The 26,449-nt window shown below is 46.2% G+C and overlaps 1 protein-coding gene across 2 annotated transcripts in view; it reads left to right on the plus strand.

Annotated features, from left to right (window-relative positions):
* The first annotated feature begins 15,482 nt into the window (after nucleotides 1-15,482).
* Nucleotides 15,483-26,449, plus strand: part of mrvi1 (murine retrovirus integration site 1 homolog) — a 123,178-nt gene continuing 112,211 nt past the window's right edge. For both annotated transcript variants that reach the window (XM_068046706.1, XM_068046707.1), the window contains exon 1: nucleotides 15,483-15,636. In XM_068046706.1, coding sequence (XP_067902807.1) covers nucleotides 15,568-15,636 — 69 coding nt within the window. In that variant the 5' untranslated portion in view covers nucleotides 15,483-15,567. The remainder of the gene's footprint in view (nucleotides 15,637-26,449) is intronic.

Genomic DNA, 26,449 nt, shown 5'->3' on the forward strand with positions numbered 1-26,449 from the left:
TTCAGTGCAATGCATCGTTGCAACAACATGTATTTATAAAGCGCCTAGAATGTAGTAAAATACCCCAAGGTGCATCACAGGAGCATTATCAAAATTTTTCACTGAGCCACATCAGGAGATATTAGAGCAAGTGAACGAAAGCTTGGTCAAACAGGTAGATTTTAAGGAGGGTCTGTAAATAAGGAGGAGGGAGAGGTGGAGTGAAGGAGAGCTTTAGGGAGGGAATTACAGAGCTTGGGGCCCAGGCAGCTGAAGGAATGGCTGCAAATGCTGGAGCAATGAAAATCAGGGATGTGCAGGAGGACAGAATGGAGGAGCACCAAGATCTCAGTGGGTTGTAGGACAGAGGTTGTGGTTCAGTGCACTCATGCCTCTGAGTTAGTGGACTGTGGGTTCAAGTCCTACTCCAGTGATTTGAACCCATAATCCAGGCTGAACTCCCAGTGCTGGAATGCTGCACTCTTGGAGGTACTGTCTTTTGGATGAAATATTAAACCAAGGACTCATCTGCCCTTTCAGGTGGATGTAAAAGATCCCAGAGCACTATATTGAAGAAGAGCAGTGGAGTTCTCCCAGTGTTCTGGCCAATATTTATCTCTCAAACCACAGCTAAAAAACAGATTATCTGGCAATAATCACATTGCTCTTTGTGGGAACTTTATGTGTGTAATTTGGGTGTTGTGTTTTCTACATTACCTCAGTGACCAAACTGCAAAAGTACTTTATTGGTTGCAAAGAACTTTGGGGCACCCTGAGACTGTGAAAGGTGCTGTAGAAATGCAAGTCTTTCTGCCTGTTTCTGTGCCAGTGTTTATGTGATGTAAGATATATGGAGACCAGAAATGTGCACAGTCCTCCAAGTGTGGTTGAACAAAATTCAACACATGCTTAACATAAACTAGACTGTGACCAGACCTGGAAGAGCACAGTCATGAGAGGAAGTGGTGAATATCAAGAAGAGTGAGTGAAGCCACAGACAGCAAGAGACAAAACAGAGAAGGAAACAGCCAGAGAGACAAACCTATAAGTTAAAGAGAGAAGAGAAACAAACAACAAATGGAATGATAATAATGTGTGCAGAAACTGAAAGAGCTCCTGACTGAGATCCTGGAAGAGAACCTGTCCCAGCAATACTCGCCGGCAGTGAGTAAAGGAAATCAAATGTTGGGAAATATTTAAAGGTCGACATTGAGCCAAAATAGTGAGGTAATCCTGACACTTTGCAAATCATTGGTGTGACTGCACTTAGAATACTGTGAATAGTTCTGGTCACCAGAGATCAAAAAGGATTGCAGCTATTGAAAGGATACAGAAGAGAGCAACTAGAATGATTGAGGAGATGGAGGGATTGGATCATGAGGAATGATTGTGTAAATTGGGCTTGTTCTCACTAAAGAGAAGGCTGCAAGTTGATAGGATGCTGTTTTTAGGATTCTAACGGGACAAGAAATAACATGGAGCATGACAATCTGTTTCATCTTGTCCAGAACAGTGGAACCAACGCAAATAGCCTGAGCTTGAAGTGGATAAATTCAAAACTATTCTGTGGGAACAAGATTTGAGTGAGTGAAGGGGGTCAATCTATGGAACAGGATCCTGAAAGAGATAGGGAGGCAGGGGGTACAAAGGGTGTTGATTCATTCCAATGCAAATTAGAGAGAATTCTTTTATAAACTGTATCCCAAAATATTACATGATCAGTAATTTGAGACATGGCATGATGTGAGTGTAACGAGCTCGGGAGGAGAAGGTGACTTTGGATCTATGGTTCCCAAAGCTCTCTATCACTGGGGGTTTTCCTCACCTCATGTCTGGGTCTGCTGTAGACTCATTGATAGAGATTGATCGCTGTGATTGGTCAATAACTCTATTATTGTTGGATCAAGTGACTACCAGGATGGTAGAATAGACCTGAATCTTTTTGTGCATCTCGCAATTACGAAGTTCCTGTATGTAGTAATCTAGGAGTGACCTTATATAATGTACATTTATGAGTGAGAGCTAATCCATAAACAACATAAGACCCTCACCAAGTTACAAAACAGTTTAGCATGGTCACTTCAATTTCACAGAACCAGATTTACACATTCCCCTAAACGAAACCCTGTTTTGTTCAAGTTAGTTTGTTTGAAAAAAATGGAGTAATTTTTGTTTGATATCAAACCTACAATCAGTTTTTCTCTTGCGATACAGAAACAGGAAACAGATGTGTGGCCTTTATCTCAGGAGATCCTTGTCCAATTACGTCAACAGTCCTACGATATCCACACTGGACTGTACACAGAACATGGCAGCTGGGGACTGCATGTGCCTCTCCTCGGTAAGAAAGAAATAGTTTGTATTTATTGCACTTTTCACAACCTTAGGATGTCCCAAAGTGCTTTACAACCAACGAAGTACTTTTGAAGGGTAGCCATTGTTGTAATGAATCATAGAATGTTTACAACATAGTAGAGGCCATTCAGCCTGTCGTTTCTGTACTGGCTCTCTGCAAGAGTAATTCACCTAGTCCCACTTCCCAGTATTTTTCCTGCTGCCTGCAAATTTTTTCTGTTCAGATAATTGTCCAGTTTTCTTTTGAAGGCCTCAATTGAATCTGCCTCCACCACACTCTCAGACAGTGCATTCCAGATCCTAAACACTCACTGAACCTGCCTCCACCACACTCTCAGACAGTGCATTCCAGATCCTAAACACTCACTGAACCTGCCTCCACCACACTCTCAGACAGTGCATTCCAGATCCTAAACACTCACTGAACCTGCCTCCACCACACTCTCAGGCAGTGCATTCCAGATCCTAAACACTCACTGAACCTGCCTCCACCACACTTTCAGACAGTGCATTCCAGATCCTAAACACTCACTGAATCTGCCTCCACCACACTCTCAGACAGTGCATTCCAGATCCTAAACACTCACTGAACCTGCCTCCACCACACTCTCAGACAGTGCATTCCAGATCCTAAACACTCACTGAACCTGCCTCCACCACACTCTCAGGCAGTGCATTCCAGATCATAAACACTCACTGAACCTGCCTCCACCACACTCTCAGGCAGTGCATTCCAGATCCTAAACACTCACTGAACCTGCCTTCACCACACTCTCAGACAGTGCATTCCAGATCCTAAACACTCACTGAACCTGCCTCCACCACACTCTCAGACAGTGCATTCCAGATCCTAAACACTCACTGAACCTGCCTCCACCACACTCTCAGGCAGTGCATTCCAGATCATAAACACTCACTGAACCTGCCTCTACCACACTCTCACGCAGTGCATTCCAGATCCTAAACACTCTCTGAACCTGCCTCCACCACACTCTCAGACAGTGCATTCCAGATCCTAAACACTCTCTGAACCTGCCTCCACCACATTCTCAGACAGTGCATTCCAGATCCTAAACACTCTCTGAACCTGCCTCCACCACACTCTCAGGCAGTGCATTCCAGATCCTAAACACTGTCTGAACCTGCCTCCACCACACTCTCAGACAGTGTATTCCAGATCATAAACACTCACTGAACCTGCCTCTACCACACTCTCAGGCAGTGCATTCCAGATCATAAACACTCACTGAACCTGCCTCCACCACACTCTCAGACAGTGCATTCCAGATCCTAAACACTCTCTGAACCTGCCTCCACCACATTCTCAGACAGTGCATTCCAGATCCTAAACACTCACTGAACCTGCCTCCACCACACTCTCAGACAGTGCATTCCAGATCCTAAACACTCACTGAAACTGCCTCCACCACACTCTCAGGCAGTGCATTCCAGATCATAAACACTCACTGAACCTGCCTCCACCACACTCTCAGGCAGTGCATTCCAGATCCTAAACACTCACTGAACCTGCCTTCACCACACTCTCAGACAGTGCATTCCAGATCCTAAACACTCACTGAACCTGCCTCCACCACACTCTCAGACAGTGCATTCCAGATCCTAAACACTCACTGAACCTGCCTCCACCACACTCTCAGGCAGTGCATTCCAGATCATAAACACTCACTGAACCTGCCTCTACCACACTCTCACGCAGTGCATTCCAGATCCTAAACACTCTCTGAACCTGCCTCCACCACACTCTCAGACAGTGCATTCCAGATCCTAAACACTCTCTGAACCTGCCTCCACCACATTATCACACAGTGCATTCCAGATCCTAAACACTCTCTGAACCTGCCTCCACCACACTCTCAGGCAGTGCATTCCAGATCCTAAACACTGTCTGAACCTGCCTCCACCACACTCTCAGACAGTGTATTCCAGATCATAAACACTCACTGAACCTGCCTCTACCACACTCTCAGGCAGTGCATTCCAGATCATAAACACTCACTGAACCTGCCTCCACCACACTCTCAGACAGTGCATTCCAGATCCTAAACACTCTCTGAACCTGCCTCCACCACATTCTCAGACAGTGCATTCCAGATCCTAAACACTCACTGAACCTGCCTCCACCACACTCTCAGACAGTGCATTCCAGATCCTAAACATTCACTGTATAAAAAAGTTTCTCCTCATGTAGTAGTTGCTTCTTTTGCCAATCACCTTAAATTGGTGTCCTCTGGTTCCTGATTCTTTGGCCAATGGGAACAGTTTCTCCCCATCTACTCTGTCCAGAGCCCTCATGGCTTTTTGATAACCCAGCAGCCAATTTGCGCACAGCAAACTCCCACAAACAGCAATGAGATAAATGACCAGATCAGCTGTTTTAGTGGTGTTGGCCAAAGGATAAATATTGGCCAGGACACCAAGGGGAACTGCCTGCTTTTCTTTGATTTTTACATCCACCTGAGAGGGCGGACTTGGTCTTCGTTTAATGTCTCATCCAATAGACATAAGAGCATAAGAAATAGAAACAGAAGTAGGCCGTATGGCCCCACGAGCCTCACCAGCTTTCAATAAGGTCATGGCTGATCTTCGACCTCAACTCCATTTTCCTGACCGATCCCCATATCCCTTGATTCCCTGAGGGTTCAAAAGATCTATCGATCTCTCTCTTGTATAGTCAACGACTGAGCATTCACAGCTCCCTGGGGTGGAGAATTCCAAAGTTCACAACCCTCTGAGCGAAGAAATTTCTCCTCAGCTCAGTCCTAAATGCTGACCCCCTATCCTGAGACTATGCCTCTGACAGTGCAGCACTCCCTCAGTACTGACCCTCCGACAGTGCAGCTCTCCCTCAGTACTGACCCTCCGACAGTGCAGCACTCCCTCAGTACTGACCCTCTGACAGTGCAGCACTCCCTCAATACTGACCCTCCGACAGTGCAGCACTCCCTCAGTACTGACCCTCCGACAGTGCAGCTCTCCCTCAGTACTGACCCTCCGACAGTGCAGCTCTCCCTCAGTACTGACCCTCCGACAGTGCAGCACTCCCTCAGTACTGACCCTCTGACAGTGCAGCACTCCCTCAATACTGACCCTCCAACAGTGCAGCACTCCCTCAGTACCGGCCCTCCGACAGTGCAGCACTCCCTCAGTACTGACCCTCTGACAGTGCAGCACTCCCTCAGTACTGACCCTCCAATAGTGCAGCTCTCCCTCAATACTGACCTCCGACAGTGCAGCGCTTCCTCAGTACTGACCCTTCGACAGTGCAGCTCTCCCTCAGTACTGACCCTCCGACAGTGCAGCACTCCCTCAGTACTGACCCTCTGACAGTGCAGCACTCCCTCAGTACAGACCCTCTAACAGTGCAGCACTCCCTCAGTACTGACCCTCCAATAGTGCAGCTCTCCCTCAGTACTGACCCACAAACAGTGCAGCACTCCCTCATTACTGACCCTCCGACAGTGCAGCACTCCCTCATTACTGACCCTCCAATAGTGCAGCACTCCCTCAGTACTGACCCTCCGACAGTGCAGCACTCCGTAAGTACTGACCCTCTGACAGTGCAGCACTCCCTCATTACTGACCCTCCAATAGTGCAGCTCTCCCTCATTACTGACCCACAAACAGTGCAGCACTCCCTCAGTACTGACCCTCCGATAGTGCAGCACTCCCTCATTACTGACCCTCCGATAGTGCAGCACTCCGTAAGTACTGACCCTCTGACAGTGCAGCACTCCCTCAGTACTGACCCTCCAATAGTGCAGCACTCCCTCAGTACTGACCCTCCGATAGTGCAGCACTCCCTCATTACTGACCCACAAACAGTGCAGCTCTCTCTCAGTACTGACCCTCCGACAGTGCAGCTCTCTCTCAGTACTGACCCTCCAATAGTGCAGCACTCCCTCATTACTGACCCTCCGATGGTGCAGCACTCCCTCATTACTGACCCTCCGATAGTGCAGCACTCCGTCAGTACTGACCCTCCGATAGTGCAGCACTCCCTCATTACTGACCCTCCGATTGTGCAGCTCTCCCTCAGTACTGACCCTCCGATAGTGCAGCTCTCCCTCAGTACTGACCCTCCGATAGTGCAGCTCTCCCTCATTACTGACCCTCCGACAGTGCAGCTCTCCCTCATTACTGACCCTCCGACAGTGCAGCACTCCCTCAGTACTGACCCTCTGACAGTGCAGCACTCCCTCAGTACTGACCCTCCAATAGTGCAGCACTCCCTCAGTACTGACCCTCCAATAGTGCAGCACTCCCTCATTACTGACCCTCCGACAGTGCAGCACTCCCTCAGTACTGACCCTCCAGTAGTGCAGCACTCCCTCATTACTGACCCTCCGACAGTGCAGCTCTCCCTCATTACTGACCCTCCGACAGTGCAGCACTCCCTCAGTACTGACGCTCCGACAGTTCAGCACTCCCTCAGTACTGACCCTCTGACAGTGCAGCACTCCCTCAGTACTGACGCTCCGACAGTTCAGCACTCCCTCAGTACTGACGCTCCAATAGTGCAGCACTCCCTCAGTACTGACCCTCCAATAGTGCAGCACTCCCTCATTACTGACCCTCCGACAGTGCAGCACTCCCTCAGTACTGACCCTCCAGTAGTGCAGCACTCCCTCAGTACTGACGCTCCGACAGTGCAGCACTCCCTCAGTACTGACGCTCTGACAGTGCAGCTCTCTCTCAGTACTGACCCTCCGACAGTGCAGCGCGTCCTCAGTACTGACCGTCTGGCAGTGCAGCACTCCCTCAGTACTGCAGTGGGCATGCCATCCTGGATTATGTGTTCATGTTTCTGAAGTGGGACTTAAACTAACGACCTCCTGATTCAGAGGTGAGACGGGGTGCTATAGCCCAGTGGCCTTGACTGATCCATATTATTCCCGTGGTTTTGCCGACATCAGAGAACAAACTGAGCCTGAGATGTTGGGAAATTTGTGAGCCACAAACTGTTGTCCTTTCACTTGCTACTGTTAGAAATGCCACTTACCCAGAGCTCAGTATTCATTTCTGTTATGCTTTGATGTTACAGATGCCCTCAATCTAGAACATTCTGGGAGCTGTCAATCATTAAGAAGCCACAAGCCTTTAAGTCCATTGTCACTCAGTCAAAGTCAATCAGAAGGAGAGAATCTTTCACCATCAAAGGGGCTTTTGACAGAAGAGAAAGACACACAAACCATAAGCAGGTGAGGCCAGAATTACATTTTAATTGCCACATCAGAACAAGCAGTGCCGACAATGGAATGTACTAGTATCAGAATGCTGTGGTGATACCAACACTACCACTATCGTGCAGGTGTCTTTGATGCAGCTGCAGCACTGACCCTCCAACAGTGCAGCACTCCCTCACCAACAGTGCAGTGTTCCCTCAGTACTGCCTCTCCCCCCCATACTGCCCCGCCAACAGTACAGTGTTCCCTCAGTACTGCCTCTCCCCCATACTGCCCCTCCAACAGTATAGTGTTCCCTCAGTACTGCCTCTCCCCCCATACTGCCCCACCAACAGTATAGTGTTCCCTCAGTACTGCCTCTCCCCCCATACTGCCCCTCCAACAGTGTAGTGTTCCCTCAGAACTGCCTCTCCCTCACCAACAGTGCAGTGTTCCCTCAGTACTGCCTCTCCCCCCATACTGCCCCACAAACAGTGCAGTGTTCCCTCAGTACTGCCTCTCCCTCATACTGCCCCACCAACAGTATAGTGTTCCCTCAGTACTGCCTCTCCCCCCATACTGCCCCACAAACAGTGTAGTGTTCCCTCAGTACTGCCTCTCCCCCCATACTGCCCCACAAACAGTGCAGTGTTCCCTCAGTACTGCCTCTACCCCCATACTGCCCCACCAACAGTGCAGTGTTCCCTCACTACTGCCTCTACCCACATACTGCCCCACCAACAGTGCAGTGTTCCCTCAGTACTGTCTCTACCCCCATACTGCCCCTCCAACAGTGCAGTGTTCCCTCAGTACTGCCTCTGCCCCCATACTGCCCCTCCAAGTGCAGTGCCCTCAGTACTACCTCTCCCCCCATACTGCCCCTCCAACAGTATAGTGTTCCCTCAGTACTGCCTCTCCCCCCATACTGCCCCACCAGCAGTATAGTGTTCCCTCAGTACTGCCTCCCCCCCACACTGCCCCACCAACAGTACAGTGTTTCCTCAGTTCTGCCTCTCCCCCCATACTGCCCCACCAACAGTGCAGTGTTCCCTCAGTACTGCCTCTCCCCCATACTGCCCCTCCAACAGTTCAGCGCTCCCTCAGTACTGCCTTTTCAACAGTGTAGTGCTCCTTTAGTACTGCTCATCTGACAATGCAACACTCTATCAGTACTGTTTCTCCAACAGTGCAGCACTCCCTCAGTACTGAGGTACTCCGACAGTGCAGCACTCCCTCGGTACTGTACTGGAAGCGTCAGCCTGAATTACCTGCTCAAGTCTCAGCAGTAGGACTTGAACCCATGATCTTCTGACTCAGAGGCAATAGTGCGAACCATTGAGCCACGGTTGGACAGGGTACTGATTAGATTGGAGCCAAACAAATGAGGCTAGTTATTGCAAAATAAATAAATTACTTTGCTGTTTAGAACTTGTAGGAGTAGCTGTCAAATTTGTTATTTATCTTGTTTCTTTTTTTTAACGTTAAGGAACAATTCGAACAGAACTGCGTCCCAGGAGGTCGTCGAGGAGCAAAGACTGAACCTAGAGTCTGAAGCACAGCCTCCAGCTACTGCAGTGAGTCTGTAGTTTCCTGATCTCCTCCTCAAAAGTAGAGCCCATTACCAGGGCAACTTGATCTAAATTCAGAATCTATCAAATACTTCACCATGTTTGGAACATGGCCCCCTGTGACCATTAGTTCCTGGAGACTTGAGCCTGTATTCCGTAGGGACAGGAGCAGCTTATTTAATCCAATGATCTTTATACGAAAACATAATTTAGCTTGATCACCCACCCACTGATCCTCATCACTGCCGAAGCAAAATCAAACCTAGCCAAATACTTTAATGACACAATCGTATGTCAAAACACAGTTCGAATCATCGAACCAGACAACATAGAAGGAGGCCATTTGGCCTGTCATGCTTGTGCCGGCTGTTTGAAAGAGCTATCCAATTAGCCCCACTCCCCTGCTCTCTTCACCATAGCCCAGCAAGTTTTTCCAATTCAGCTACTCATTCAGTTCCCCTTTTGAAAGTTACTATTGAATCTGCTTCCACTGCCCTTTCAGGCAGCACATTCCAGAACAACTCACTGCATAAAAACAAAATTCTTCTCATTTCCTTTCTTTTTTGCCAATTACTTAAATATGCCTCTATTTTCTACAGGCAATTTATTGTATGGAATAGAACGCTGGAGAGGCAATTTCTGCAAAGCCTCTAATTGGCCTGAAGTTGGTGAATTCACTTTTCCTGTAATCTATTGATTAACAAAGTACAGTTTCCATGCTTGTAAAATCTAGAATTCAGCTGGGCTGGCGATGAGGGGTGAAATACACAAACAACAAAGGATGTGTTGAAGATATAACCTCATTTCTGGTCAACACATCATATTTGCTGCTACCTAGCCCAGTTATTGGATTGGATGTACTGCTAGGCAGAGAGTTATTTGTTTCTTTCCTGGGGCTAAACAGATGCCAAATCCTGGCAGGCCTCAGAAGAGGATGCTTTCAGAGCAACAGGTCCATGGGTAACCAAGGAATGGAGCACCACTATTTTAGTCCTAAATGGACTGCTTTTTTCCCCATCTTTCTTCAACTTTCCAACCTTGTAACTCATCATTCCCTGCACAAGGAGGCAAACAAGAGATTTGATAGTCTGTCTTTGAGTGTCCTGTTTACAGTTTTGGGCACCGCACCTTAGGAAGGATGTACAGACTTTGGAGGGGGTGCAGTGCAGATTCACCAGACTGATAACAGGGCTTCAAGTGTTAGATTATGGGGAGAGATTACATAAACTAGGCTTGTATTCCCTGGAATAAAGAAGGTTAAGGGGTGATTTGATTGGGTGATTTTGGATTTTGAAAGGGATTGATAGGGTGGCTATTAGAATTAGAATTAGAGCATTACAGCGCAGTACAGGCCCTTCGGCCCTCGATGTTGCGCCGACCTGTGAAACCATCTGACCTACACTATTCCATTTTCATCCATATGTCTATCCAATGACCACTTAAATGCCCTTAAAGTTGGCGAGTCTACTACTGTTGCAGGCAGGGCGTTCCACCCCCTACTACTCTCTGTGTAAAGAAACTACCTCTAACATCTGTCCTATATCTATCACCCCTCAACTTAAAGCTATGTCCCCTCGTGTTTGCCATCACCATCCGAGGAAAAAGACTCTCACTATCCACCCTGTCCAACCCTCTGATTATCTTATATGTCTCTATTAAGTCACCTCTCCTCCTCCTTCTCTCCAACGAAAACAACCTCAAGTCCCTCAGCCTTTCCTCGTAAGACCTTCCCTCCATACCAGGCAACATCCTAATAAATCTCCTCTGCACCCTTTCCAAAGCTTCCACATCCTTCCTATAATGCGGTGACCAGAACTGCACGCAATACTCCAGGTGCAGCCTCACCAGAGTTTTGTACAGCTGCAGCATGACCTCGTGGCTCCGAAACTCGATCCCCCTACTAATAAAAGCTAACACACCATATGCCTTCTTAACAGACCTATTAACCTGGGTAGCAACTTTCAGGGATTTATGTACCTGGACACCAAGATCTCTCTGTTCATCTACACTACCAAGAATCTTCCCATTAGCCCAGTACTCTGCATTCCCGTCACTCCTTCCAAAGTGAATCACCTCACACTTTTCCGCATTAAACTCCATTTGCCATCTCTCAGCCCAGCTCTGCAGCCTATCTATGTCCCTCTGTACCCTACAACATCCTTCGGCACTATCCACAACTCCACCTACTTTAGTGTCATCCGCAAATTTACTAATCCACCCTTCTACACCCTCTTCCAGTTCATTTATAAAAATGACAAACAGCAGTGGCCCCAAAACAGATCCTTGCGGTACACCACTAGTAACTAAACTCCAGGATGAACATTTGCCATCAACCACCACCCTCTGTCTTCTTTCAGCTAGCCAATTTCTGATCCAAAGCTCTAAATCACCTTCAACCCCATACTTCTGTATTTTCTGCAATAGCCTACCGTGGGGAACCTTATCAAACGCCTTACTGAAATCCATATACACCACATCCACTGCTTTACCCTCATCCACCTGTTTGGTCACCTTCTCGAAAAACTCAATAAGGTTTGTGAGGCACGACCTACCCTTCACATAACCGTGCTGACTATCGCTAATGAACTTATTCTTTTCAAGATGATTATAAATCCTGTCTCTTATAACCTTTTCCAACATTTTACCCACAACCGAAGTAAGGCTCACAGGTCTATAATTACCAGGGCTGTCTCTACTCCCCTTCTTGAACAAGGGGACAACATTTGCTATCCTCCAGTCTTCCGGCACTATTCCTGTCGACAATGACGACATAAAGATCAAGGACAAAGGCTCTGCAATCTCCTCCCTGGCTTCCCAGAGAATCCTAGGATAAATCCCATCTGGCCCAGGGGACTTATCTATTTTCACACTTTCCAAAATTGATAACACCTCCTCCTTGTGAACCTCAATCCCATCTAGCCTAGTAGGCTGTATCTCAGTATTCTTCTCGACAACATTTTCTTTCTCTACTGTAAATACTGACGCAAAATATTCATTTAACGCTTCCCCTATCTCCTCTGATTCCACACACAACTTCCCACTACTATCCTTGATTGGCCCTAATCTAACTCTAGTCATTCTTTTATTCCTGATATACCTATAGAAAGCCTTAGGGTTTTCCTTGATCCTATCCGCCAATGACTTCTCGTGTCCTCTCCTTGCTCTTCTTAGCTCTCCCTTTAGATCCTTCCTGGCTAGCTTGTAACTCTCAAGCGCCCTAACTGAGCCTTCACGTCTCATCCTAACATAAGCCTTCTTCTTCCTCTTGACAAGCGCTTCAACTTCTTTAGTAAACCACGGCTCCCTCGCTCGACAACTTCCTCCCTGCCTCACAGGTACATACTTATCAAGGACACGCAGTAGCTGCTCCTTGAATAAGCTCCACATTTCGATTGTGCCCATCCCCTGCAGTTTCCTTCCCCATCCTACGCATCCTAAATCTTGCCTAATCGCATCATAATTTCCTTTCCCCCAGCTATAATTCTTGCCCTGCGGTATATACCTGTCCCTGCCCATCGCTAAGGTAAACCTAACCGAATTGTGATCACTATCACCAAAGTGCTCACCTACATCTAAATCTAACTCCTGACCGGGTTCATTACCCAGTACCAAATCCAATGTGGCATCGCCCCTGGTTGGCCTGTCTACATACTGTGTCAGAAAACCCTCCTGCACACACTGGACAAAAACTGACCCATCTAAAGTACTCGAACTATAGTATTTCCAGTCGATATTTGGAAAGTTAAAGTCCCCCATAACAACTACCCTGTTACTCTCGCTCCTGTCGAGAATCATCTTCGCTATCCTTTCCTCTACATCTCTGCAACTATTCGGAGGTCTATAGAAGACTCCCAACAGGGTGACCTCTCCTCTCCTGTTTCTAACCTTGGCCCATACTACTTCAGTAGACGAGTCCTCAAACGTCCTTTCTGGCGCTGTAATACTCTCCTTGATTAACAATGCCACACCCCCCCCTCTTTTACCATCTTCTCTGTTCTTACTGAAACATCTAAATCCCGGAACCTGCAACATCCATTCCTGCCCCTGCTCTACCCATGTCTCCGAAATGGCCACAACATCGAGATCCCAGGTCCCAACCCATGCTGCAAGCTCACCCACCTTATTCCGGATGCTCCTGGCGTTGAAGTAGACACACTTTAAACCAAGTTCTTGCTTGCCAGTGCCCTCTTGCGTCCTTGTAACCTTGTCCCTGACCTCACTACTCTCAACATCCTGTACACTGGAACTACAATTTAGGTTCCCATTCCCCTGCTGAATTAGTTTAAACCCCCCCGAAGAGCACGAGCAAATCTCCCCCCCAGGATATTGGTACCCCTCTGGTTCAGGTGAAGACCATCCTGTTTGTAGAGGTCCCACCTACCCCAGAAAGAGCCCCAATTATCCAGGAAACCAAAACCCTCCCTCCTGCACCATCCCTACAGCCACGTGTTCAACTCCTGTCTCTCCCTATTCCTCGCTTCGCTATCACGTGGTACGGGCAACAACCCAGAGATAACAATTCTGTTTGTTCTCGCTCTAAGCTTCCACCCTAGCTCCCTGAATTTCTGTCTTAAATCCCCATCTCTCTTCCTACCTATGTTGTTGGTGCCTATGTGGACCACGACTTGGGGCTGCTCCCCCCCCCCCACTTAAGGATCCCAAAAACACGATCCGAGACATCACGAACCCTGGCACCTGGGAGGCAACACACCAACCGTGAGTCTCTCTCGTTCCCACAGAACCTCCTCTCTGTTCCCCTAACTATGGAGTCCCCAATGACTAATGCTCTGCTCCTCTTCCCCCTTCCCTTCTGAGCAACAGGGACAGACTCTGTGCCAGATATCTGTACCCCATTGCTTATCCCTGGTAAGTCGTCCCCCGCAACAGTATCCAAAACGGTATACCTGTTGTTGAGGGAAACGGCCACAGGGGATCCCCGCACTGCCTGCTGGTTCCCACTCCTTCCCCTGACGGTAACCCATCTACCTACTTCTTTTACCTGAGGTGTGACTACCTCCCCATAACTCCTCTCAATAACCCCCTCCGCCTCCCGAATGATCCGAAGTTCATCCAGCTCCAGCTCCAGTTCCCTAACGTGGTTCTCGAGGAGCTGGAGTTGGGTGCACTTCCCGCAGATGCAGTCAGCAGGGACACCCTTGGCGACCCTTACCTCCCACATTCTGCAGGAGGAACATTCAACTGCCTTAACCTCCATTCCCACTATTCTAAATGGTGGCAGGTGTCTCGGACAAGTGGACTTAACGTTAAAATCAGAGCCAGACCATTCAAGTGGGAAGTTAGGAAATACTTCTTCATGCAAATAGTGGTAGAAGTGTGGAATTCTCTCCCACAAAAAGCAGCAGATGGTATTTCAATTAATCATTTTAAATCTGAGCGATAGAATTTTGCTTAACAAAGTTATAAAAGGATACGGAGCCAAGGCAGGTGGATGGAGCTCAGATGCGGCTCAGCCACAATCTCATTGAATGGCAGTTGAATGACTCAAAGGGCTGAATGGTCTCCTCCTGTTCCAATGATCTGTGGCAGTGTAGCTCACCTGGTCTGGGATGACTCTCCCTATGTCTTCGTCTCTCTGGCTTGTGCTCTTCACCTCCTTTCTGACCACATGATTGGAACATAGTCTTTGCAATACTGGGAGCATAGGAACAAGAAGAGGCCATTCAGCCCCTCAAGTCTGTTCCGCCACTCACTTAGATCTGCATCTTAACTCCATTTACTCATCTTGGTTCTGTAATCTTTCGTATCCTTACCAAAATCTATCAATCTCAGGTTTTAAAATTTTTAATTGGTCCCCAGCATCCACAGCTTTTTGGGGGAAAGAGTTCCAGATTTCCACTCCTCTTTGTGGGAGAAAGTGCTTCCTGACATCACCCCCGAATGGCCTGGCACTAATTTTAAGGTTATGGCCCCTTGTTCTGGACTCCCCCCACCAAAGGAAATAGTTGCTCTCTATCGACCCTATCAACTCCTTTAATCATCTTAAACACCTCAATTTGATCACTCTTTAATCTTCTATTGTTGCAGGAGGAGGGCAATGTCTACTGCACAGAACAGTGCAGTTCAAGAGATTTGCTAAATGATAAAAAAGATCATCTTCTACCATTCTGGGAGGTGCATGATCCAATGATAATGGCATTGTTGACAAGTTCAGAAAATGACTGAATAATCAAAGAGGGAGCCAAAAAAAGGATAGGAAATCACATACTCATTCTGTTTATTTTAATTGCAACTTGAAGTCTGGAGTGCATTTTCAGTCACAGTGCCTCAGTGTTCAAGCAACTTTAACCTGGTTTTGACAGGCCTTCCCTTTTATATACATGCAGCTATCAGAAGACGAAGGTTCAGCCCAGTGCTCCTCCCTTCGAGCGTTACTGAGCAGTTTCGCTTTGCCAAGGCTCGACCCATCTTGCTGTTCCATTGGCTCTCTGACTCGCAGTCCGCATTGTATTGCACCCCCAACCATGCCCACCCTGCCTGAGGAGGAAGAAGGAGGCGAGCACCAGGATAGAATGCAGAGTTCTTCATCCAGTGTAAGAAATAACTCACTGCAGAATTACATCTGTGTTTTTTCAATATCCAATGTGGGTATGTTCTTTGAAGGGCAGCTCCACTGTTACCTCCCAGCTTGAAATATCACAAAAGACAGCTGGCTAAGTATCTGGCTAGTAAGTGGACTGAGATTAGAAGGATAAACAGAGAGAGAGATAAAGGGTGGTGGGGGGCTGGTGATTTTAATCCAGAGTGGGAAAGCAGCCTAGTGAGTGAGGAGTTTGTTCAGGAGTTTAACGGCTAGACCTCATTAACATGCCAATCAAAGTGGCAGGAAAATGTCAGTCCCTACAATTACCTTGCGCCTGACTTTCTGAGACATGGAGTATTTTTGAAGTGTAGTCACTGTTTTAATATAGAGAAGGCGTCAGGCAATTTGCACACATCAAGCTCCCACAAACAGTAACAAGATACATGACCAGATTATCTGTTTCAGTGAAATTGCTTGGGGAATAAATATTGGGCCAGAACATTGTGAAGAACTCCCTTGTGCTTCTTCAAAATAGTGGCTGTGGGATCTTTTAGGTCCACGAGAGGTCAGAATGGGGACTTGGCTTAATGCCTCATCCAAAATATGGCACCTCCGACAGTGCAGTACACCCTCAGTACTGACCTTCTGACAATGCAGCATTCCTTCAATACTGACCCTTCGACAGTGCAGCACTTCCTCAGTACTGACCCTCCGTCATATGAATTAGGAGCAGGAGTAGGCCACTCGGCCCCTCAGCCCTGCTCCGCCATTCAACAAGATCATGGTTGATCTGATTGTAACCTCAACTTCACATTCCCGCCTACCCCCAATAACCTTTCACCCCCTTGGTTATCAAGAATCTATCTAACTCTGCCTTAAAAATATTCAAGGACTCTGCTTCCACTGCTTCTTGCTCTGCAATTTCTCACCATTTAGATAATATGCTTCACTTTTGCTCTTCTTGCCAAAATGGGCAATTTCACATTTTCTCACACTATACTCCATTTACCAGATCTTTGCTCACTCACTTAACCTCTCTTTATCCCTTTGTAGCCACCTTATGTCCTCTTCACAAGTTACTTTCTTTGTGTCATCAGCAAATTTAGCAACCATACCTTCAGTCCCTTCATCTAAGTCATTTATATAAATGGTAAAAAGTTGAGGCCCCAGCACTGATCCCTGCAGCACACCACTCATTACATCTTGTCAACCAGAAAATGACCCATTTATGCCTACTCTCTATTTCCTGTTAGCTAGCTAATCTTCTATCCTTGCCAATATGGTACCCCCCTACAACATGAACTTTTATTTTCTACAATAACCTTTGATGTGACACCTTATCAAATGCCTTCTGAAAATCTAAGTACAATACATCCACTGGTTCGCCTTTATCCACAGCACATGTAACTCCCTCAAAGAACTCCAATAAACTAGTTAAACATGATTTCCCTTTCACAAAATCATGTTGACTCTGCCTAATTACCTTGAATTTTTCTAAATGCTATGCTATAATCAACGCATCAACTATCTCAATATAATAAAAGCAAAATACTGCGGATGCTGGAAATCTGAAATAAAAACAAGAAATGCTGGAACCACTCAGCAGGTCTGGCAGCATCTTTGGAAAGAGAAGCAGAGTTAACGTTTCGGGTCAGTGACCCTTCTTCGGAACTGACAAATATTAGAAAAGTCACAGGTTATAAGCAAGTGAGGTGGGGGTGGGGCAAGAGATAACAAAGGAGAAGGTGTAGATTGGACAAGGACACATAGCTGACCAAAAGGTCATGGAGCAAAGGCAAACAATGTGTTAATGGTGTGTTGAAAGACAAAGGCCCTAGCATAAACTCCATCAGGATCCAGGGACTTGTCAGCCCGCAGTTCCAACAATTTGTTCAGTACCACTTCCCTGGTGATTGTAATTTTCTTGAGTTCCTCCCTCCCTTTCATTTCCTGATTTACAGCTATTTTTGGGATGTTACTTGTATCCTCTATAGTGAATACCGATGCAAAATACCTGTTCAATTCATCTGCCATCTCCTTATTATCCATTATTGATTCCCCAGACTCACTTTCTATAGGACTAACGCTTATTTTGTTAACTCTTTTTAAAATATCCATAAAAACTCTTACTATCTGTTTCTATATTTCTAGCTAACTTTCTCTCATACTTTAATTTTTCCCTCCTCATTAATCTTTTCATCACTCTTTTCTGTTCTTTATATTCTGTCCAATCTTCTGACCTGTCACCCACCTTTGTGTGATTATATGCTTTTTCTTTAAGTTTGATACTATCTTTAACTTTTTTAGTTAACCTCCACTTGGAATTTTTCTTTCTTGTTGGAATGTATCTATTCTGTGTATTCTGAAATATGCACTTAAATGTCTGCCACTGCATCTCTATTGAACTATCCCTTAATCGAATTTGCCACTTCACTTTAGCTAGCTCTGATTTCATGCCCTCATATTTGCCCTTATTAAAGTTTAAGATGCTAGTCTTCGACCCACACTCTCTCCCTCAAACTGAGTGTAAAATTCAGTCATATTATGATCGACAGTGCAGCACTCCCTCAACCTGCACCTCTGACAGTGCAGCACTCCCTCAGTACTGCCCCTCCGACAGTGCAACACTTCCTCAGTACTGACCCTCTGACAGTGCAGCGCTCCCTCAGTACTGACCCTCTGACAGTGCAGCGCTTCCTCAGTACTGACCCTCTGACAGTGCAGCACTCCCTCAGTACTGACCCTCTGACAGTGCAGCACTCCCTCAGTACTGACCCTCTGACAGCGCAGTGCTCCCTCAGTACTGACCCTCTGACAGTGCAGCACTCCCTCAGTACTGACCCTCTGACAGTGCAGCACTCCCTCAGTACTGACCCTCTGACAGTGCAGCACTCCCTCAGTACTGACCCTCTGACAGCGCAGTGCTCCCTCAGTACTGACCCTCTGACAGTGCAGCACTCCCTCAGTACTGACCCTCTGACAGCGCAGCATTCCTTCAATACTTCCCTGGAGTGTCAGATTGGATTATGCACTCAAGTTCTGGCATGGGCCTTCAACCACAGCCTTCTAACTGAGAGGTCAGAGTGCTACCAATGAGTAAGACACAAGGTTATAATTTGCAATAACTTTAGTGTTACAATTTGACCACTTTTGTATTAAACGCACATTACAGGCATTCCCTTCCTCCAGCCTTGGCTCACCACACCATTGGGAGAATGCCATGTATCATTGGAAGCAGGTTTATCAGTTTCCTATCAGATCAGCATGTCTCTATGTTCAGCAAAACCACATCTAAATTGCACACTTCCTTTAACTATGTGCTGTGTGATTATAGAATGCATTACTCATCAGCGAACAGTCCCTACTCTAACCCAAAAATACACTCTTTGTGAAGAAAGGTGCCCAATATGTGTTGACCTTAACAGCCAGCTAAGGCTGTTAACTCTCTACTTGCCTGGATCAGTGCAAGAATGCCAAGAACGTCAACACCATCCAGGTGTTGATCCAGATAAACTGATCGGCATCCATCAGTTTAAACATTCACTCCCTTCATCACAAGATGCACTGCAGCAATGCACCAAGGCTCTTTCAAAAGAACCTTTCAAACCCACGACCTCTACCACCTAGAAGGACAAGGGCAGCAAATTCATGGGAACACCACCACCTGCAAGTTCCCCTGCAAGTCACACACCATCCTGACTTGGAACTATATCGCCGTTCCTTCACTGTCGCTGGGTCAAAATCCTGGAACTCCCTTCCTTACAGCACTGTGGGTGTACCTACCCCAAATGGACTGCAGCAGTTCAAGAAAGCAGCTCACCACCACCTTCTCAAGGGCAATTAGGGATGTGCAATAAATGCTGGCCTAGCCAGTGATGCCCACACCCTGAGAATGAATAAATTTTGAAAAAAAAACAGATCAGGGACATCACCAGAGTCGGAGCAGAGATAAAACGGTCAGTGTCTGTTTACACCAGAGTCTTCCAGCATTGCTGCTCATACACATCCTGGGTCTTGGGTAAATATATCAATCAAGCATTATTCTCTGGAAACTGTGCTAAGACTGTTATGTCGATAATCCTCTCAACTTTCTAGGCCTTTACCCCTGAATGAGGATCAATACTGTTTATGGCAGTTCTTAAAGGGGGTATTGGTGAATGAGTACATACTCAGTGGAAAGAATTAGTGCTTATCTTGTTCCACGCCTCACATCAGTATGTTTTAAATCATTCAGACCATTTCACAGATGGCCCCTGATGAAGGGAGAATCCACAATTCCTTCCTTAAAAAAAAAGCTTACATTTCTATAGAGCCTTTCAGTACATGAAAACGTTGTTTCAAGTCACTTACAGCCACAGGATGTCCCAAAGTGCTTTACAGCCAATGAAATACTTTTCAGTGCAGTCACTATTTTAAGAAACACAGCACCAATTTGCACACGACAAGCTCCAACACATAGCAATGTGATAATGTTTTATCTGTCCTACTGATGTTAGTGAAGGGATAAATATTTACCCAGGACACAAGGGAGAACTCAGCTGCTCTTCTTCCAGTCCTGATTGTGGGATCTTTTACGTCCACCTGAGAAGGCAGACTGGGTCTCAGTTTAATGTCTCATCTGGAAAATAGGCCCCTGCACTAGGAGTGGTAGCATTTTTGATTTTTGTGCTCATGTCCCCAGGACTTGAACATATAACTTTCTGACTCAGACACAAGAGTGTTACCCACTGACCTACAACTGAAAACTGTGCCATAGCAGTTGCATTTTGACTCAAGAGTTTAATTATTGTTGTAGGTCATTGATTATAGCACATCGAGTTCCTCTCAAGCATAGCCACTTTGAATGGTGATCTCGTTGAAGAAGGGAATTTTGTTTTAAAATTTGTAACATAAGCTGCCAAAGTTAAAAAGAAGACAGGCTGAAGCAGCATCTTCACTCAGTGGGCGGCACAGGGGCGCAGTGGTTAGCACCGCAGCCTCACAGCTCCAGCGACCCGGGTTCAATTCTGGGTACTGCCTGTGTGGAGTTTGCAAGTTCTCCCTGTGTCTGCATGGGTTTCCTCCGGGTGCTCCGGTTTCCTCCCACATGCCAAAGACTTGCAGGTTGATAGGTTAATTGGCCATTATAAATTGCCCCTAGTATAGGTAGGTGGTAGGGAAATATAGGGACAGGCGGGGATGTGGTAGGAATATGGAATTAGTGTAGGGTTAGTGTAAGTGGGTGGTTGATGGTCGGCACAGACTCGGTGGGCTGAAGGGCCTGTTTCAGTGCTGTATCTCTAAACTAAACTAAACTAGTAACACTCTGATGTCAGAGTTGGTAGGCTGAGGTATTTAGATCCACTCCAGGATAATGTAGGCTGACAGCTCAGTGCAGCATTGATGGAGTGTGGTGTTATTTAAAACATTTAAGCCAAGACGCCATTCTTGTTTTCAAGAGGATGTTAAATATCTTTACTGAAGTGTAGAGCTGAGTTCTCCCAGTAGGCTTTCTGTTACGACCAGGTGAGCAATGTGTCTCGGGGTCTCTTGCTGTCTTTACCTGGTCATATTGTAACAGGGTTTAATTGTAAACACTCTGTGTTTTGAGCTCCCCTTTTTGTAAATCCTTGTTCACAGTTTCCAATTATAAGACAAAGAAATGAGCACAAACAGGCTTTCTTTGGTTTAAAGCAGAAAGATGAAATTTATTAAACCTTAAACTTCAATACAGTTCATGTCTACGGATGTATGACGCACCCATATTAGCATGCACACGCGATATAAACATGCAAAATAGAGACAGAAAAGAGCAGAAGAAAAGATAAGTAGAACAGTTTGAGGCAATATCTTGTTACTGTATCTCGAGTTTGCTGTAGTTCTTGATTGAAGATATGGTCTTGCATTCTGTTGGGGCCTCGTATTCATCTTAAAAAACCTTGTTCATGCAGGAAACTGTTCTCTCTTGAATTTCACGTGTTTTCACAAGATTCAGTTCCGTGGGAAGTGATGCAGGCAGGCAGACAGGAGAGGAGATGTTCTCAGTCCCAGGAGAGGTCTTTACTCCATGAGCATACGGCTTTGTCTGTCCTAATCCTTTGTTGGAACTTCAAATTCAAAACTCCAGCCAGCTAGTCATGTGATTAAAACTGGTTTGGCCACTTCTGTGTATTGGAGAAGCAACTGCTGTGTCCCCATTGTTTCAACATTGTCTGGTACTGTGCAAATGTCCTTCTGGTCAGGGCTTGCAGTTTTAAGTTTTAATGTTCATGTGACGAAATAATGTGTGCCTCAGTCTTGACAGGTGGCGTTTGCCTGACATTTCCAAAATTCCTCTTTCAACTCATTTCTGTGTGTGGGATCTTGCTGTGTGCAATTTGGCCACTGTTCCATTGCAAAACACGAGTGACTGCTCTTCAAAAAGTAATTCATGTATATGAAGGACTTTGGGACGTTCTGCGAGAGGGAAGAGAATATACAGTGGCAGATTTGCAGCTTAGGAGGAAGCAATGAGTTAGCAATAAAACAGGAAAAGACTGTAGTGTGATGGTAATTTAAGTCTCTACTAGGTATTCTCTTGGGTTCAGCCTCAATGGTTCTCCCATAAGTAATCCCATGTCCCTTATGAGCATGAGTTTGCCTTTACTAATATCTAGCCCTGCAATTTTGAAACCCAAGATCAATAACAATAAAACTTTTCATTATACAAACTGGATATAGTTCCAATCTTATCCAATTTTCCAAACAGCAGGATGATGAATACTTTCGTGAATCTAGGTATATTCTAAATCAACAGGGCTGATCTGTTTTGCAAATACTAAGTGAACAAACAGTATCACACTCTATTTCAACTTATTCTTGTAACACTCCCTTATCATAGTAGGACGCATTGTCCCTGTTAGTGGGATAACTTCTGACCCCTGGCAATCTGTCTCTTGAAGTAAAAGCACAAAATGCTGGGAATACTCAGCAGGCCAGGCAACATCTGTGGAGCGAGAAACAGTTAACATTAGAGCTTGATGATCAGAGATTCTGTTGCAGTGTCAGCTCTGGATCAGTTGTTAACACTCTTGCTTCTGAGTTGTAAGGCTCTGGGTTCAAGTTTCACACGAGGGCATAAAGGTAAATATCAAGGCTGACACTCCAGTGCTGCACTGAGGGACTGTTGAACTGTTGGAGATGCCGTCTTTCAGATCAAGTGTTAAACTGAGGCCCCATCTGCTTGCTTGGGTGGATGTAAAAGATTCCCTGCCACTATTTTGAGGAAGAACAGCAGAGTGAGTTAGTCTTGGTCAATAATTGTCCCTCAATCAACATCACAAAAATAGATTATCTGTTCATTATCACATTGCTGTTTGTGGGAGCTTGCTGGGTTTCCTGCATTGCAACAGTGCCTGGACTTCAAAAAGTACTTCATTGACTGTTAAGCACGTTGAAATATCTGGTGGTTGTGAAAGATGTTATATAAATGCTAGTCTGTCTTTTTTCCTGAAGCTCAGTTCTATTTGCCCTTCTATTTACATACGCTCCTTCAAAACTGACAGGCAGGAAAAGACCAGCTGTTCCATTGAGCCTGCCTCACACCATGAACCAAGGTTAACTAAGACTGGTTGGCTGGGATGAGGAGAGATTGAGTAGACCTATATTACCTGGAGTTTAGAAGAATGAGAGGTGATCTCATTGAAACATGAAATTCTTAAGGGACTTGGCAGGATAGATGCTGAGAGGCTGTTTACTCAGGCTGGAGAGTACAGAACTCGGGGCTCCAGTCTCAGGACAAGGGGGTAGTCATTCAGGTCTGAGGTGAGGAGACATTTCTTCACTCAAAGAATTGTGAATCTTTGGAATTCTCTATCCCAGGGGGTTGTGGATACTCAGTCATTGAGTATATTGAAGACAAAGGTCGATTCATTTTTGGATACTAAGGCAATTAAGGGATATGGGGAGAGGGTGTGAAGGTGGAGTTGAGGTAGAAGATCTGCCATGATCGTGTGGAATGGCGGAGCAGGCTCGAGGGTCCAAATTGGCCGCCTCCTGCTCCTGTTTATGTTCTTATGATGGTCAGAGCATCATGACTAAACTCTTCCTCCACCCTCGCCCACCCTACCTTGCCAACTTCAATCCACCCGCAGCCTTGTAATCTCCAGAGAGAGGCAAAAAACAGAGAAAATCCCAGGACCAATAAGGGAAAAAAACCTGGGAAATTCCTCTCTCACTCCCCTTAGGCAACCAAAGCCAAGCCAGGAGGTCATATGGACCAAGTGTTATCTCCAAAGACACTTATCTTCTATGTGATGGGATCTCTGTGCCAGTCAGGAACCAGTGCAGCTCCCTCTTAAGGAAAAGAATCACTACACCAGCTGGAAATACATTCCAGAAACTCACTACTCTCTGGGAAATGAAGACCTGCCCAACATCCATTTATTCATACTCTTAGTTTGCCCTGATGTCTCCTGGTCCTCCCCAATCTATCAAACTGGAATAATCTATCAATAGGGACACTATCCAGCCCATTTATAATGGTATAACCCTCATACAGGTCACCTCTAAGCCTACGTTGCAGGTCCTTGAGCCTGTTCAAGCTGCTGAGCTTCTTTAATGTGGAAATCATTTTCATGAGTTTCCTCTGACCCCCGACGCAACACTGTCCCCTGTTAGTTGGTTAAAAGCCCTGTACTGAGCATGAGCAAAGAACAAAGAACAGGAACAGGCCATTCGGCCCTCCAAGCCTGCGCCGATCCTGATGCCTGCCTAAACTAAAACCTTCTGCACTTCCGGGGTCCGTATCCCTCTATTCCCATCCTATTCGTGTATTTGTCAAGATGCCTCTTAAACGTCCCTATCGTACCTGCTTCCACCACCTCCCCCGGCAGCAAGTTCCAGGCACTCACCACCCTCTGTGTAAAGAACTTGCCTCGCACATCCCCTCTAAATTTTGCCCCTCGCACCTTAAACCTATGTCCCCTAGTAACTGACTCTTCCACCCTGGGAAAAAGCTTCTGACTATCCACTCTGTCCATGCCACTCATAACTTTGTAAACCTCTATCATGTCGCCCCTCCACCTGCGTGGTTTCAGTGAAAACAATCCGAGTTTTTCCAACCTCTCCTCATAGTTAATGCCCTCCAGACAAGGCAACATCCTGGTAAACGTCTTCTGTACCCTCTCCAAAGCCTCCACGTCCTTCTGGTAGTGTGGCGACCAGAATTGCACGCAATATTCTAAGTGTGGCCTAACTAAGATTCTGTACAGCTGCAGCATGACTTGCCAATTTTTATACTCTAATTAATTGATCCTGAGCCTAAGGAGGCAGCTGTCTCTCTTTAGGTCTGGTTTTATTACCAGATCCTGAATGTATGTTACTTGGTTCCTCTATTTGTTTTTTTTTACATCAGGACAGGTAGCCAGAGCTTGATCTTTGACCCTTGCCCAGGTCTCAGGGTCTGGGTGTTTGGCAGTAGTGTTTTTACATTCATTCATGAGATGTGGGCGTCACTGGCTAGGTCAGCATTTATTACCCATCCTTAATTGCCCTTGAGAAGGTGGTGGTGAGCTGCCTTCTTGAACCGCTGCAGTCTGTGTGGGGTACATACACCCACAGTGCTGTTCGGAAGGGAGTTCCAGGATTTTGACCCAGTGACAGTGAAGGAACGGCGATATAGTTCCAAGTCAGGATGGTGAGTGACTTGGAGGGGAACTTGCAGGTGGTGGAGTTCCCATATGTCTGATGCCCTTGTCCTTCTAGGTGGTAGAGGTCGCGGATTTGGAAGGTGCTGTCTAAGGAGCCTTGGTGCATTGCTGCAGTGCATCTTGTAGATGGTACACACTGCTGCCACTGTGCGTCAGTGGTGAAGGGAGTGAATGTTTAAGGTGATGAATGGGGTGCCAATCAAGCGGGCTGCTTGGTCTGATCTGATCGAACGAACACCCTCTCAACCATACTGAGTTCGAGTGAGCAGGCCCATTCTGACATTTCGCATGTGAATATTTACCACAAGCGTTCTGAGAACCATCATTGCCTCCAACAATCAGGATAGACGCTATGTCGGGATTCTATTCGGTGTGCTCAGTGTTTGTTCATTGAAATCACTCGTCAGCTAAACTTAGTATACTTTAACATAAATGCTTCTGTGGTCAGATAAGTCTGAAATTCTGAAACATGAGAGTGAACTCAGAGCCCAAAGCTGAATGTGTGCTTGAATATCAAGCTCTTTGCTGTATCCTATCCTACAGAGGTGTCTCGCTGGAGAGTGTGGAGTTATTAAGGGGAGGATAAATGTTTGGCCTCAGACCAGGCTTCTTGGAGGCAGTGGTAAGCCTGGAGGAGATTTCATACAGTCATAGAGTTATTTATGGCACAGAAGGAGGCCATTCAGCCCATCGGGTCCATGCCAGCTCTCCAGGGAGCTATCCATTCAGTCCCACTCCCCGACTCAATACCCCTGCAGCCCTGTAAGTCTATTTATCTCAGGTGACCGTCCAACTTCCTCTTGAAGTCATTGATTGTCTCCGTTTCCCCCACCCTTGTGGGCAGTGAGTTCCAGGTCATTACCACCCGTTGTGTAAAAAAGTGTTTCCTCATATTCCCCCTGCATCTTTTGCCCAAAACTTTCAATTTGTGTTCCCTAGTGCTTGTACCATCAGCTAAAAGGAAGTTTTTGTCTAACTTATCTAAGCCTGTCATAATCTTGTACACTTCTATTAAATCTCCCCTCAATCTCCTTTGTTCTAAGGAGAACAAACATAGCTTTTCCAACCTAACCTTGTAACTAAAATCCTCCATCCCTGGAACCATTCCAGTAAATCTGAGATCCCAAGAGATAGCAAGGCAATGAGTGATGAGTA

Source organism: Heterodontus francisci, chromosome 14, assembly GCF_036365525.1.
Source record: "Heterodontus francisci isolate sHetFra1 chromosome 14, sHetFra1.hap1, whole genome shotgun sequence".
Taxonomy (NCBI): Eukaryota; Metazoa; Chordata; class Chondrichthyes; order Heterodontiformes; family Heterodontidae; genus Heterodontus; species Heterodontus francisci.